The following is a 16772-nucleotide window of genomic DNA, read 5'->3' as shown; positions in this document are numbered from 1 at the left end:
CACCAACAACTTGACCCCCACCCTCCCCTTCCCACCTCCACCTTCTACAACCCCCGTTTCCTTATTCTTCGGGCACCCCCTTCCTTTCCACCCTCCTTCTCTGCCTTTACTGACCAAACTCATTTGTTCAGACCCTGGTCTCCCGTTTATGCATCGATCTCGAGGGGATTTTAGGGGTCTCTGTGAAATGCACTGTTTTGGTTGCCCGGACACGAAATCCGCGGATTCTGAGCTAATCTCCACAAAGATTGAGGAGTTAGGCTGAAGAGTCCTTTTCGTGGGTTCCTAAGGGGAAAGAGCTCTCGCTTTCTGGCTTGCTGCGTTTACTGTTGCAGAAGGGGTGTACTTTGATAAAAATAATGGATGCATTTCCTGAAAGCAAAGAATTTTGAACCTGGTGCATTTCCTTGTCGAAAAGAAATCATACATAATTTCGTGCCCTAAGCAAGACTGATAGGAGCTGCAGTTTCATTGATGTGAGATTAAAGGCCCACTCCGCCTCTAGGAAACATTTTGCCTCACCGTCTCAGATCTGGTCAGGCTTTAACATGGGATAATACCATCACATCTTGAACACGCGGCCAGTACAACTGGCCTTGACACGGAACGATTCAAGGGGGGCAATTTCAAGTCATCTGAAAGAGGGAAATCCAAACACAATCCGCCTTGTTCGATTTTATGGGCTTGGACGATAGAGAAAAATAAGAAAAGCAAAGGCTGGAGTCCAGTCTGGACGAAACTGCTATCAAGAACGCAGAATTTATTTTTTCTGAGTTTTTGTTTTTTAGCCGTAAGCGCCATTTCTCATTTCGAATTTTTCATAACTGCTGTTCACCGCAGTGAAACCAACAAAGGGGCCTCACTCTGGAAGAGTTTCCTGCTCCGATAAACATGGCGCTTAAGGCTAAAAAAAACTCAGAAAAAATCAATTCTGCGTTCTTGATAGCAGTTTCGTCCAGATTGGACTCCAGCTTTTGCTTTTCTTGTTTTTCTCTATCGTCCAAGCCCATAAAATCGAACAAGGCGGATTGCGTTTGGATTTCCCTCTTTCAGATGACTTGAGATTGCCCCCCTTGAATCGTTCCGTGTCAAGGCCAGTTGTACTAGCCGCGTGTTCAAGATGATACCATCAGTCCATTTGGTCACCTACCAGAATAGAACGGCCTGTGTGCTCTCTTTGCATAGTAATATTTGTGTAAAGAATTAATTTTGTAAAAAGCACTGGTCCTTTTTTCGGGAATTAATTCATCAAAAAAGCCCAACTCACCACAGCAAGCAGCCAAAGTGTTGATTTTGGGTATGTGACCAAGTGGAGGGATGATCTTATCCCATGCTTTAGCCTGGTCAGATCTGAGACGGTGAGGCGAACTGTTTTCCCGAGGCGGAGTTATCAAGTCTTATATCGCGCGCGTATCTCCAGACTCGGACTCAAGGCGCAGGGATCTATTTATGCCGTGTGAGATGGAATTTTTTACACAATACATCACGCATTCACATCGACCAGCAGATCGCAGCCATTTCGGCGCATATCCTACTTTTCACGGCCTATTATTCCAAGTCACACGGGTATTTTGGTGGACATTTTTTACACCCCCGTGTGTATAGGTTTCGGTCGATGTGTTTGTGTGTTTGTGTGTTTGTGTTCGCAAGTAGATCTCAAGAATGAACGGACCGATCGTCACCAAACTTGGTGAACAGGTTCTATACATTCCTGAGACGGTCCTTACATAAATTGGGACCAGTCAAACACACGGTTAGGGAGTTATTGGTGGATTAAAATTATACAAGGACTTATAGAGGGACACCACCGTTGGTCAAAGGGAAATAACCATTCTCACTGCCACCAACTGAGAAGGTTATTTCCCTTTGACGGGGGTGTTTTTCCTATCGGAGGAATTTCTTGTTATCTATGCCTATACAAATTTGCCAGGAAAGACCCTTTTGTCAATCGTGGGATCTTTAACGTGCACACCCCAATGTAGTGTACACGAAGGGACCTCGGTTTTTCGTCTCATCCGAAAGACTAGCACTTGAACCCAAGTGCTACGCGCACTTGAGTGGGCCTTTCAAGTACTTGTAAGCCATCTTTGCTTTTATGTAGACATGATTAAGGGAAACGCTTTGCTTGACTGGCTAGCAGTTGGCGGAACATGCGTTAAACGCCTGCAAAAAAACGATTCCATGAGGTGTTGGTCAAGTGGTCATACTGTTGTCGCCTACCATATATACAACGCCGCATTGGTTGTTTAGGGAAAGAATGTGTATGAGTGCGTCTTGAGTCGCCTTGTGGTGAGATAGGTGCGCGTTATAAATTCTCGTATTATTTAAGTTATTGAGACTAAGGCCCCCGGCGGGTTAGGGGGAAGAATTTAGCCGATGCTCCCCAGCATGTCGTAAGAGGCGACTAACGGATTCTGTTTCTCTTTTTACCCTTGTTAAATTCTTGTATAGAATATAGTCAATTTTTGTAAAGATTTTTAGTCAAGCAGTATGTAAGAAATGTTAAGTCCTTTGTACTGGAAACTTGCATTCTACCAGTAAGGTAATACATTGTACTACGTTGCAAGCCCCTGGAGCAAATTTTTGATTAGTGCTTTTGTGAACAAGAAACAATTGACAAGTGGCTCTATTCCATCTCCCCCCTTTCCCCGTCGCGATATAACCTTCGTGGTTGAAAACGACGTTTAACACCAAATAAAGAAAGAAAAAGTGCACTAAGGGATTTATAGAGCAAATCGAGAAAATTCATTATTGAACGAAGCGCATAGCGCTGAGTTCAATAATTATTTTCGAGATTTGCTCTATAAATCCCTTAGTGCACTGGGATTGTTTCAATAACGATATTGTCAGTACCGCCATAGAAAAAAGAAGATTCCAAACGCACATTTTGCAACGCGCATTTGAATAGGCATAACTGTGTGGTCAGGTCGTGTACAGTAAAGATCTACTTTTGTGTCGGGTGTCTCAAGTGTGTCGTGCTTTCGTCACACGCATTTTAATTTCTGTTGGTAAATTCCAGTGTAGCGTTAATCTGAACAGTGATGATCTTTCAGAGAGACCTCATTTGAACTCGGAGAAAGGACTGTGCTCTTCATTATTTGCGATTCGAAACCTCCAGTCGAGCTTCGACGGATTGACTGTGCGGAGTGACTCCCCTTGAATTGATTCGAAGCGGGACTCGACGGTTCGCACATTTTCAAAACAAATGTGGCATATTTCTCGTGTTGTATCTTCACTCATCGGGGAGTCTGATACTAAATAAGAACGGTAAGAATGCTCTGAACCCTACACGTATTATATCCCCATCGTTTTTTTCGTTCACATTTGCCCAACATGTTAATTTGCTGAGCGGGGTTAATGTCGTCTGCTAGGCTACCTGGGCAATGGAACCACTGCAGTCTGCACTGAGTCTGCACGCATGAGGCATGCTGGTAATAAGTCTTATATATGGTAAGAACGTTCTGAACCTTACACGTTTTCGATTACGATTGTTCTTGCCTTGAAATAATAATTCGGAAACCATTCATTTACTGAACTGATGTAGTCGTATTTCTGTGTAGTCTGCTACAGAGTCGATCGAGTCAGTCTTCCAAACTGGTCAAGCTGGTACGTTATCGGAATAACACTTGTGTTTTCTGTTAGCCGCTGGGAATTGTATACTAACTCATCATTTGGTAATGTGGATGATAAGCTACATGCCACTAACACGGCATATGAGAGGAATCTATGCAAGTCGGCGAAAATTAGATGAAACACAGCGGCTTCTATTTTTAGATCACTGGCACAGGCACAGGCACATGCAATCTGTCAGAAAAAAACCCACTTCTGCTTTAATTGAGAAGCAGGGAATTTATGGTCATTTGGTATTGTGGAGAATATAAGCTACATGTCATTAATTAATTCTGAGGACGAGAGCACAGTCTCGCTTAGGCAAAGGGCGGAAGATTACGCTCTGTGGAAAAGTTAGCGCACTCCAAGAGTGCGCTAACAGTTTTAGCGCATCGCCATTAGCCAATCAACTGGTTCACATCAGTCATTATTATTATTGGTGGCTAAACTGAAAACCGTTTCCCCGCATGTCCTTCTTTTTTTTGGGATCATGTATTCAATTTTAACCAACACAAAATAGTAATATTTTCTGCTCTTTGCTTTGACTTTTTGTATTACGTTGTCTTCATTATTGTCAAAAATCGTGAAAACGTTATTTTTGATGGTGCAGAAAACGGTAACGAATTGACTCAAAATTGTAATCTTTCTAAGATTGACTTTTAAAATATTGTCGATGGTGTAGAAAAGGTTCACGTGCCCTGGAAAAGGGTCTGGTGACCTGCAGCGAGATCAGGGAAAACTACAAGGAGAGGCAGCCAGAGGTTTTTGTTGGTAGCAAGAGGAACGCCTCCAGGAAATAATACTCCTCTAGAAAATGCACCCACTTGTATCGAATCAGACCCCTTCAGCTTTAGGGCTTTATTCCTCGAGTGCTGTCTGTAGAGCGATCTTAGAGGAAAGGTTGTGCTGACTGCAACGGAGGATCAGACCTCTTGACTTTTAACTCGCAGCGGAAGCGTTCAGTCGAAGATGATGAAGGGAAAGGTGTGTGTGTGTGTGTGTGTGTGTGTGTGTGTGTGTGTGTGTGTGTGTGTGTGTGTGTGTGTGTGTGTGTGTGTCTGTGTCTGTGTGTGTGTCTGTGTCTGTGCGTGTGTGTGTGTGTAGAGCGATTCAGAGTAAATTACTGGACCGATCTTTATGAAATTTTACATGAGAGTTCCTGGTTATGATATCCCCAGATGTTCTTTTCATTTTTTCGATAAATGTATTTTATGACGTCATATCCGGCTTTTTGTAAAAGTTGAGGCGGCACTGTCACACCTTCATTTTTCAATCAAATTGATTGACATTTTGGCCAAGCAATCTTCGACGAAGGCCGGACTTCGGTATTGCATTTCAGCTTGGAGGCTTACAAATTAATTATTGACTTTGGTCATAACAAATCTGAAAATTGTAATTAAAATTATTTTTTTATAAAACGATCCAAAATTACTTTTATTTTATTCTTCATCATGTTCTGATTCCAAAAACATATAAATATGTTATATTCGGATTAAAAACAAGCTCTGAAAATTAAAAATATAAAAATTATGATTAAAATTAAATTTCCGAAATTGTTTTAAAAACTATATTTCATCTTATTCCTTGTCGGTTCCTGATTCCAAAAACATATCGATATGATATGTTTGGATTAAAAACACGCTCAGAAAGTTAAAACGAAGAGAGGTACAGTAAAGCGTGCTATGAAGCACAGCGCAACCGCTACCGCGCCAAACAGGCTCGTCACTTTCACTGCCTTTTGCTCTAGCGGCGGACTACGTTCAGTTTCATTCTGTGAGTTCCACAGCTTGACTAAATGTAGTAATTTCGCCTTACGCGACTTGTTTTTTACTCTTTGTACACAATCATTCTAAACGTCAGTGTTGGTGTGTTTTTGGCTCACGTAAGTGTAGCCTATGCGATGCTAACTTTTGTCTGTCTGTCCGTGCGTGCGTGCGTGCGTATGTATGTATGTCTGTGGTAGAAACTTTAACATTTGACTGAACACCGAAATACTAATTTTACCTGGTTATTATCCAAGCAAGCAACAGCTTCAAAATATTGAAGCAATGATCAACATTTCGTCGGCACGTATGTAGTTAAAGTGTGTATCCAAAGAAAACGGGTGGTGGTTTTTTTTTCTTTGGGGGGGGGGGGGGGGGTAAAAACAGGTGACTGGTTTGTGTCGTGTGTGGTATGTAGACCAGGTCAGGGGTCAAGGTTAGGTCAGATCGCGTGAAGGATTGTGGTATAGATACAGTTATCACCGAGCTGCAGTTCGCCGATTCGGAGAAGACGATTTCACATTGTTCGGTTTCGTAGCTCCAGAAAAATAGATAAAGAAGATACCAAAGGAGATTTCCTACAGGTTAATCTGCACAGCGTGTTTCCCAGTGTCTGCGCGAGGAAGCGCCGTCGAAAGCGCAGTGTCGATCTGCCCATCTGGTAGTCGTGTCCCCGTAAGTAAAGTAGGCTACAGACAGACAGACAGATCTAGATCTAGTGTCTCGCACTCTTGCACCGTGTCACCTATGCTTACTGTGTGTGTGTATGTGTGACGGAGTGATTGAGTTTGTGTTACCACACCCCTGACTCTCTTCCCACACTGTGTTAAGAAAATTTTCTTCCCGACGCTTCCGTCATCTGCTTCAGGGGAAATTCAAAGAGGTTGGTGAAGCTATTTATCTCTATAAATGAAGTATTACGAAGTGTTGCACATCGAGATAGGTCAGGTTAGTTCTGTTAGTGTCTATACTTAATGCCAATGGGTTTTTCGGGTTTGTATTTCGCGTATTTTACCCGTGAATCGGCCGAATGACGGACCCGTCGCTGCACAGCTGCAAAGTTTGTCGCTTCGAGCGCAAAATCGTGAGGAAAACGCGTCTTGTAAGTAATGCTAATACATTCTACCAAAACCTAAACATGTCTGCACCAATCCTGCCAAGTGTCGTAGTTGTAGTCCCCCGCAAACAGCTGTAATCGTAAGAAGAATGTGATCATTCCTGCAGATTTGTGTGTCGTGCACCCGATTTGACCGAATTTTAGCGTGTCGTACACCCGCTGTGACGTTTTTCACGTCGTGACGTCCACCCGATGCTCACGTTCTGTGTCGTCTCTCCGATCGTGCACTTACCTTTTGCACATGACCTTTCTCACTTGTTACATTGTGTCATCCCCCATACATAAACACGCATTACATGTATAGCTTTGTTCTTTTGTATTCTGACTGGCATGGAGTCATTTTCAGACACACTCATGGAGATGACAATAGCCGGATCTTACCACCAATGTGGATAAAGACACCTTTGTAAGTACTGTTAGTCTCGCTTAGCTTTCAACCATTGCAAAGGGGTGTTGGGGCAGGAATAAAGTTATCTTCCATCCAGGCCCCACAGTTGGGTTGACATGACAGTCTAGGGTAGATACACTGCACTGTGCGATGCAGGTAGCTGGTATGCCCCTGTCCAAATGGATCTTTAAACATCTTACAGAAGTTACACTGATTATAAACAAAGAGATTTTTGACTCACATGCGAAGCAAAAGTGAGTCTATGTACTCAGCCTAGTCGTCCGTCCCTCCGTCCGGCCGTCTGTCCCAAAAACTTAAACGTTGGATTTTTTCTCAGCCGCTATGAAGTCTATCAGCGCCAAATGTGGCATGATTGTGTATGATGACAAGACCTTAAAAAAACATACATAGTGACTTGACCTTGCTTCAAGGTCAAGGTCACGGGCCTTTAAAAACAGTTATTTTTCACATTTTCCCAATTTTCTCCCAAGTTTTTTGAAAATGTCGACCCGAGCTACAAGTGGTATATAGGGCATAGTGAGCCCTATCTTTTGATAGGTCGCTGGTTCGAATCCGGGCCGGGACAGACACGGGTCAACTTTATGTGCAGACCCAGAGACGGTATCCATCTCCCACCCCCGTGTCACCACAATGGCACGTTAAAGATCTTGGTCATTCTACCATAAGTGCAGATGGCTGATACCACCTAAACACGCATACATCAAAAGCCGTGAGGGCGTAAAAACTCGAATCGTATAAACCAATTCATGTCCAATATAGGCAATTAAGACCTGACGGACAATAAGCCCCTTAAAATCTACATCTATCTTTTGATACCAGTTTGGTTGACCTTGCTTCAAGGTCAAGGTCATTTTGACCCCTCTGAAATGTGTCCAAAACGTGACTTTACCACTAAATGACAATGTCTCTTGGTAGAAAGTGCCAATAAACACCAATGTGCTTCCTATCTGTTGAATTGATAGCCATGTCTTGTGTGACCTTGACCTGTAGTCAAGGTCATGTGGTGTATTTTGGGTGGAAAAATGTGTAAAATAGTTCTGAATGTATGGTGTCATTGCCAGCTTCAGTTGTTTGACTTTTAATATCACCTGAAGGTCAAGGTCATTTAAAGGTGCATACTCAAGTAGAATCAGACATTGGACAGCCTTTCGCCACATGGCGGCGTAGCTGTTCACGGTGCTTGAAGTGTGCAAAACACACCTTACAAGAACACCCTGCCCGTGTGTGATGGTAACGGACATGGTCACTCAGAAACCTTTTTAGTGCAAAGGTCTTGCCACACTGGGTGCAGGCCACCTCTTTTGGTTTCCCTTTGCACACATGCTTTGAGGGGTACAAGCTTTTAGGACTTGCATAAGATCTGCCGCATGAATCACATGAATAAGGCTTAATCTTGTCATGCTTCACGTTGCGGTGTGACGTCAGATCAATTTTTTGTGTGAACTTTTTGTCACATATGGTGCATTCATGATTTGTTTTTCCTTCACCATGATCAAAGCGCTGATGAGCCCACAAGGTGCGGTAATGCTTGTAAGTTTTACCACACTCGTGGCACTGGTGCACTGACTTGTCAGCCGAGGCCTCCATCTTCTTCTTCATGGGTGTCTTCTTCTTCTTGGGCGACTTTGGCTTCTCTGTCGAAGGCCCAGCACCATCGTCAGCAGCTGTCCACATACAACAAGATACAAAAAGCTTGTGTTAGTCTAACCAGATCGAATGTATATAAACATTATTCAGGTACAATAGTCCGTTGTTGCATTGTAAAACTATAACTATAACATGATCAGTACGCTTTCATATTATCATAATCAAGCGTTGCCAATACCTGCACACGGACAACAGCTACAGTCAACTGGTGGTAATGGATTTGAAGAGAGTCAGGGCAGTGGTTACTGTTTGTCGATTTCTTGAAGGCTTTGCTTCTTGTTAACTATGACTTGTGTAATTTACGTAATTATGTCGCGTTTGTGAAGCTTCTGAAAGGGGATTTTCAGTTTGAATAAGCAAACCAAAGATAAATGCTACTCTTTTTTTGGATTTTGTGTTTGTTTGGTCATTTGTTTAGTTGTTGTTGTTGTGTGTGGTGTCGGTGTTCTTGTTGCGTGTTTGATGTTTTGGGGAACTGCCCAGCGTAAAACCATCGGCTTAATGAATCTCTTGCGGTAAAGAAGACCACCTTTGAATTGTTAAAAGGTGCTTAGTGTAAGCCTCGTACTGCGAGCAACAATCCGCAAGAGACGAAGAGATGAGTGAACTACTTTGTTGCTTTGTTGCGCGCAAGACGTTGTTAATAATACGACTATCGATACATGGCTCCTTTGGGGGTCGATCTAAGAGCTTGATAAGAAGATTTCACTTGACCCCCGAAAGGAAGAAACATGTTAGAAAGAAAAAATCATTGCAAAGAGGATTACTATTTAAGCGCTGCTGATTAGTTTTCTGAGGTTGTGAGAAGGGGCCAACCGCCATCAACTTGTCTTATCTTTTCTCCGCATCTGGTATTTTTGTTTTATTGTCGTTCTGTCTCTTTGTTTGTCTTTTTACATTTAGTCAAGTTTTGACTAAATGTTTTAACATAGAGGGGGAATCGAGACGAGGGTCGTGGTGTGTGTGTGTGTGTGTGTGTGTGTGTGTGTGTGTGTGTGTGTGTGTGTGTGTGTGTGTGTGTGTGTGTGTGTGTGTTTGTCTGTGCGTGTGTGTGTGTAGAGCGATTCAGAGTAAACTACTGGACCGATCTCTATGAAATGTTACATCAGAGTTCCTGTGTATGATATCAGAAGTTTTTTTTTTATTTTTTCGATAACTGTCTTTGATGACGTCATATCCGGCTTTTTGTAAAAGTTGAGGCGGCACTGTCACACCTTCATTTTTCAATCAAATTAAAAATATAAAAATTATGATTAAAATTAAATTTCCGAAATCGTTTTAAAAACAATTTCATCGTATTCCTTGTTGGTTCCTGATTCCAAAAAAATATAGATATGATATGTTTGGATTAAAAACACGCTCAGAAAGTTAAAACGAAGAGAGGGGTACAGTAAAGCGTGCTATGCAGCACAGCGCAACCGCTCCCGCGCCAAACAGGCTCGTCACTTTCACTGCCTTTTGCACTAGCGGCGGACTACGGCCATGGTGAAAAAATGCAGTGCGTTCAGTTTCATTCTGTGAGTTCCACAGCTTGACTAAATGTAGTAATTTCGCTTTACGCGACTTGTTGTTGTTGATGCGGTTTTGCAGTGTTCTTCTTTCTCGTTTGCCTCTTTTCTAATTTGTTTGTTTGCTGTTTTTCTCTCTGCGCTTCTCTTATTTATTGCTTATTTGTCTGGGTTTTATTTTTTATTTTTCGTTTAAATTTTTCTTTCTCCTTTGATTTGATGTTTTGTTATTCCTATCCTGTCGTCCTCCTCGTTACATTTTTTTCTTTATATTGTTTGTACTTCCTGATTAACTCTTGTTTGTGTCTGCGAAGTGTTTTGTGTGATGTTTCTTCTACGACTTAAGCCCAAGTTGCCTCAAAGCGTTTTCTTCTTTCTCTGGTCATGTGTTATGCAAAACACTTAGCAAAAGGCAAAAAGAAAGGAACACTCACTCAAAATGTTCTTTGACTTTGATTACCAGTGTTTTTCTCCGAAAAAGAGTACGGCTGCCTGTATGGCGGGTTGCCGGAAAAAAACACCATATTCTTCATATTTGGATGACATAGTCACCTTCTCTGTACCAAGTGGCCCTGCGAATGTTATCGGAGCGGGTATGCTCTAAAACAACAACTGCACGTTTGTGATGACAGCGCGCACTACAGTGACTACAGTGACTAACTTCAACAGACACAACGAGCACATGTGTACGGGCGCAATTGCCCAGTACGTTGATAAGACGCCGACTTCCCTTTTTTATATTTAGTCAAGTTTTGATTTTTCTTTCTTTATTTGGTGTTTTACGTCGTTTTCAACCACGAAGGTTATATCGCGACGGGGGAAGGGGGGAGATGGGATAGAGCCACTTGTCAATTGTTTCTTGTTCACAAAAGCACTAATCAAAAAATTGCTCCAGGGGCTTGCAACGTAGTACAATATATGACCTTACTGGGAGAATGCAAGTTTCCAGTACAAAGGACTTAACATTTCTTACATACTGCTTGACTAAAATCTTTACAAAAATTGACTATATTCTATACAAGAAACACCAAGGGTAAAAGGAGAAACAGAATCCGTTAGTCGCCTCTTACGACATGCTGGGAAGCATCGGGTAAATTCTTTCTCGTCCCAACCAATATGGGACTCCCCCTAACCCGCGAGGGGGGGAGGGGGGGGGGGGAGGGGGGGGGGAGGGGGGGGGGAGGGGGGGGGAGGGGGGGGGGCGACTTCCCATGTGGTAGGTTGAGTGTTCGAATCCCATCCGCGTCTGGCGTGTTGAGGCTGGAGATTTGTTCCGACCTCCCAGCCCAGGTCAACTTATGTGCAGATCTGCTCGTGCCTTATTTACCTCCGTGGGTACACGCAAGTACAAGACATAGTGCGCGCGAGACGTATACTATAATCCATATCAGAGTTCAGTGGGTTATAGAATCACAAAAGTACCATCATGCATCTCCCGAAATCGGCGTATAGTTACCAAGATGGTGTGGTAAAAACGACCCTACACGAAAAACCCCACTTGTGCAAAAACACGAGTGTACCTGGGAGTTTCAGCCCATGAACGCAGAAAAAGATAAAGTTACCTATTAGTCTGCCGACCCTCCCTAAGTTAGACTTAAATTGACAGCGGCGGGCTTCGACAGACATGCAGAACAAATATCTTACGTAACATTTAATTTTTCCTTTCACATTGACGGACCAATTGAAATACTGACCAAACATTGAGACATGACTGCTTCGCCAATGGAAAGCAGTTTCGTGTTGTTTTTTTTTGCTCAACAAAAAAGAAATTGACACTGTTGTTGAGTCGAATTGACTTGCCCTGTCTTGCCTTGTCTTGCCATTGTATCTATTCAACAACCGTAAACCTGTTTCTTTTCGTTTGGAATGCAAACAGAAACGTAAGTGGCAGAGGGTGTCACAAGCGTTGAGTGGAAGAAACGATGTTCGGAAATAACTCTGTCTGGTTTGTATAGGTTGCATTCATTCTTGCTTTTACTGAGGCAAACTTTCCCACGTGGCATTATAGGCGTACAGTCGCTAGCGATGGGTGTGTCTGACACACGTGGACAAGGAGGACGTGTGGGCGTGTGGACTGTTTGCCTCGATAAAAGCAAGAGTATTTACTTTGTCACTACCCATGCAAACCCGACAGTCTTATTTTCCGGAGTTCGTATATTGTCTTGTATTGTTTTTGCAGCTGTTTGCATCCAATAACAAACCTCGTCTTCCTTTTTTAGGGAAGATAAAACATAACAAGTCGCGTGAGGCGAAAATACAACATTTAGTCAAGCTCAGTCGAACTCACAGAATGAAACTGAACGCATTGCATTTCTTCCGCAAGACCGTACACTCGTAGCATCGTCTGTCCACCGCTCGTGGCAAAGGCAGTGAAATTAACAATCCAGAAAAGCGCGGTAGCGGTTGCGCTGAGGAGGATAGCACGCTTTTCTATATCTCTATTCTTTTTAACTCTCTGAACGTGATTTTAATCCAAAAATATCATATTTATATGTTTTTGGAATCAGGTACGGACAAGAACTAAGATAAAATTGTTTTTAAATCGATTTCGGATTTTTAATTTTAATCATAATTTTTATATTTTAAATTTTCAGAGGTTATTTTTAATCCGAATAAAACATATTTATATGGCGTGAAAGGCAGTAAGTAAGTAAGTAAGTATATGTTTTTGGAACCAGAAAATGATAAAAAATACGATAAACGTAATTTTTGATCGTTTTATAAAACAATAATTTTAATTACAATTTTCAGATTTTTAATGACCAAAGTCATTATTTAATTTTTAAGCCTCCAAGCTGAAATGCAATACCAAAGTCCGGCCTTCGTCGAAGATTGCTTGGCCAAAATTTCAATCAATTTGATTGAAAAATGAGGGTGTGACAGTGCCGCCTCAACTTTTACAAAAAGCCGGATATGACGTCAACAAAGACATTTATCGAAAAATGAAAAGAACGTCTGGGGATATCATACCCAGGAACTCTCATGAAAAATTCCATAAAGATCGGTCCAGTAGTTTACTCTGAATCGCTCTACACACACACACAGACACACACACATACACACGACCCTCGTCTCGATCCCCCCCCCCCCTCTATGTTAAAACATTTAGTCAAAACTTGACTAAATGTAAAAAGCGGCTGGGCTTGTCACAGGCGTCGAACCAAATCGAGACGACACTAGCAAAGAAAACAAAGGAAACATGTTCAGTTTATGCGATCAATAATAAATACTTTGACTCACTTTCTGTATTCGCTGTACGCACCCACTGGTCAAAACCTTCTGCTTTTCTGTTTTTGAAACCAACAGAAAATAAAGCTGCAGAGGGTGCCACAGAAGATGAGCTGAATCCAGACGAGCCGGGCACCATGGAGCCCTTGTCTATCATTCAGTTCATGCTGAGGCAGCTCGAAACGGACTTCGACCAGTTGGCACCTGACCGCAGGAACATCAGAACTCCCTCCAGCTTCGACGCCCTTGACCACTCGTTCGGACACAGACCCTTGAGGCTGAGACCTGGCTACTCGGGGCTGGACGTCCTCAACGGGTATCGCTTCAACGACTGCGTCCATCTGGATGACGACGATGATGATGACAATGATGACGTCGAGATCTTTAAGTATTGATAATGGCGATGATGATGATGATGATGATGATGATGATGATGATGATGATGATGATGATGATGATGATGACGACGTCGAGATCTTTAAGTATTGATAATGGCGATGATGATGATGATGATGACGTCGAGATCTTTAGTATTGATAATGGCGATGATGATCTATAAAAGGATGCTGTTGAGATGTTAAAATTTCGGTTATGCCTTCTCCAGATGTGATAGATTTTTAATGATGTTAAGCTTTCTATGTATTGATGATGACGACGGTGATGATCTACAAAGAACAATGACGTTAATATTTTAATATTTTAATTTATTGGTGATTGTTTTCTTTATTTCGGATATATTTCTCATAAGCAAACTTGGATTGTTTTCTCTAAGAATTTTTGTGTTATATTTTACCAACTGATACATGGAGCTTTAGAATATTCGGACAGTGTGATCTAATGGGTTACAAACAAAAGTTTTATGTAGAGAAGTGAAGATACTCATCCTTTCATGGCCTTACTTCTTTAGCCTAAATAAGTGTCTGTCGTTTCAACAGTGGAACAGTTTTAAATTCCCGGCACTATTGTAGACCATTACTGCGTAAAGAAAAAAAGACTTATAAATTGACTCTAGCAGTTGTGCTCTATTAATACATGTACTATTGAAAGCCATTGTTGCGTTCAACAAGAAAAGAATGAAGCAATGACAAAAGACGTTATGCTCTGTTTGGAGGGCGTGCCTCTCGAGGTTTTGAGATTTTGAATTAGATGTTACTTATCTTTATCTGCCTCATATTTTTGTTTGGCTTGTTGAAATTTTCAATAACCTCTGCGCCTGTGTTTTAGAAATTTGCAATGTTCACGAATGCTCGTATTTTTCTGTTTAGCCCTTTACTATGTTATAGTGTTTATGTTGAATATTCATCATTGCGTTTTTGGCCTTTTAATTTTTCAAGTAAACATCGGAGGTATGAGTTTTCTTTCTAGATATGTTTTGAGAAGGTCAAGCTGGGTAGGAGACGTAACTGTAAAATAATGACAACATATTGCGATCATATTAGCAATCAGACTAAATAGGCTTACTTTCATTCGAGACAGGGACACTTACTCGAGCAATTTCAGCCTTTTTCTACTTTTCTTATAAAGTACTGTAAAACAAATATACTGTCGGATTGGCAAAATTCCAGGCGAAAGAATCCTTTCAGAATGTGTTCCCCGTCTGTGTTTTAAGCCTTCTCATGGATCTCTGTTAAAACTGAAAGACAAATGATTTATTCAAAGACTAAACACCACCTAGCCATCCTAACTTTCGTGGTCAGGCCAGAGTTTATCTTTATCTGTGAGTGACACAGACACGCAAAGAGACTTTTCGGGAGTCAGACGTATTCAATAATGCAAACGAACTAGGGTTTCAGGATGACTAACTCGGACAGTAAATCTCCATTACTGTGGATATTTTGCATTTGATTATACAACCAAGGGATAACAGTAGTTGCTATTTTGTCTCTGTCAGTTTTGGTTTTAATTTTGATTTGTTGTTGTTGTTGTGCCCTTCAGCAGCCAAATCATCTCTTTGGGATGCAGCTTAGCTTTGTCAAAGAAAGTCACAACATACATTTTGTAATCTTCTTTTCATGTTGTGCTCCTTGAAGTACATGTATTTCACCATTTAAGATACGATGTTTTTGAAAATTGTGACGACGAACTTACCTGTTCAAAGAAATATAGACCACACCATGCAAAATGAAGGAAACCTTTTTGTTTGTTTGCTTGCTTGGCTATTAGTTTGTCTGTTATGGTAAACATGAATGTGGGAATTTCTTTTCGCTGTTAGCAACCGTGATCTTGTGTACAAAAAACCCACAACACACACAAAAAACAAAACAATAACACCAAAAACGCGCGCAACACATACGTAATACCCCCAGAACACAGTCCCTAGCAATCGCAAAGCAGAACAAACAACGGAGACAACAAATGAATATTCATTCTTTTTGCCTGCGCGTGCAAAGTGGCCCACTGAGACACCCACAAAAACTCGTGGGATTTGGAATTTAGACCCAAAATTGGCATTAAGGCCAGGCGCTGACAGTCGGGACGGTGTACAAATCTTGTTACCATTGATCCCCTGAACTTTACCGCAGGTCTGGTTTCTTTCTTACACTATAAATTATTGACGTTGGTATTCGGTCTCGTGGGGGCAGAAAAATTGCAGACACCCAATCTGTCGAAGAAATCGGATGGGGAAAAACAGAAGAACAAGCGGAGAAAAAACGAAGAAAAAAACCACGAACGTACACTGGGTCATGGCAAATATTTTTTCTCTTTCTTGAGGAACTATTTTTGATTTTGTGAATTTTTGGTTTTAGTTATTTTCTTCGTTCAAGGTCTATTTTTAACCAGTCGACCGCTACTGGTCCGCGGCTCTCGTTTTCCTTTGAATAAGTTATGGTCTGCCATAAAATATGAACTGATTTGTTTTGGGAGCATGCCTGATTAACTCTATAAATTATATTGACCTTTGTATGTATGCAGTCTCGAGGGAGTAGAACAATTGCAGACACCCAATCTTTCGAAGAAATGAGAAGAAAAAATGAGAGAGAGACTGAGAGAGAGAGAGAGAGAGAGAGAGAGAGAGAGAGAGAGAGAGAGAGAGAGAGAGAGAGAGAGGAGAGAGAGAGAGCCCAATTTTTCATTCTGACGAGTGACCTTTTCTTCAGTTGATTTTTGTCGTGTGTGTGTGTGTGTGTGTGTGTGTGTGTGTGTGTGTGTGTGTGTGTGTGTGTGTGTGTGTGTGTGTGCCGGTGCGCTGCTTTCATTTCTGGTTGAATAAGTAAAGAGGACCAACTGAACTCCGTTTTCAGCAACGTCAAGTAGAAACTGCCTTTTTCCGAGTGTTTATTTAATTATTTTCAAGGAGAAAGTAAATATGTCTATTGCCTTTTTTTGAAGATGTAGAAGCCATCTTCTGTAATGGAGAAGTCCTTTGAAAAAAATCAATCCAAACCTATAGCCTGACCAGACTGACACTATTTCGAAATGGACAAGTCAGAGTTCTATAAATCAGTCGGCTATCAGTTGCCGACGCCATTACAAAAATAATGAGCAAATAG

The 16772-nt window shown here is 41.6% G+C and overlaps 1 protein-coding gene across 1 annotated transcript in view; it reads left to right on the top strand.

Moving 5' to 3' along the window:
- The window catches only part of LOC138952696 (polycystin-1-like protein 2), a 65131-nt gene extending 49341 nt beyond the window's left edge, over nucleotides 1–15790 (top strand). The window contains exon 32 of the mRNA XM_070324397.1: nucleotides 13360–15790. Within this exon, the coding sequence (XP_070180498.1) occupies nucleotides 13360–13676 (317 nt within the window). The 3' untranslated portion in view covers nucleotides 13677–15790. The remainder of the gene's footprint in view (nucleotides 1–13359) is intronic.
- Nucleotides 15791–16772: the final 982 nt, after the last annotated feature.

The sequence above is a fragment of the Littorina saxatilis genome, linkage group LG2 (assembly GCF_037325665.1).
Source record: "Littorina saxatilis isolate snail1 linkage group LG2, US_GU_Lsax_2.0, whole genome shotgun sequence".
In the NCBI taxonomy this organism is placed as follows: Eukaryota; Metazoa; Mollusca; class Gastropoda; order Littorinimorpha; family Littorinidae; genus Littorina; species Littorina saxatilis.
This window is presented reverse-complemented; position numbering and strand designations above follow the sequence as displayed.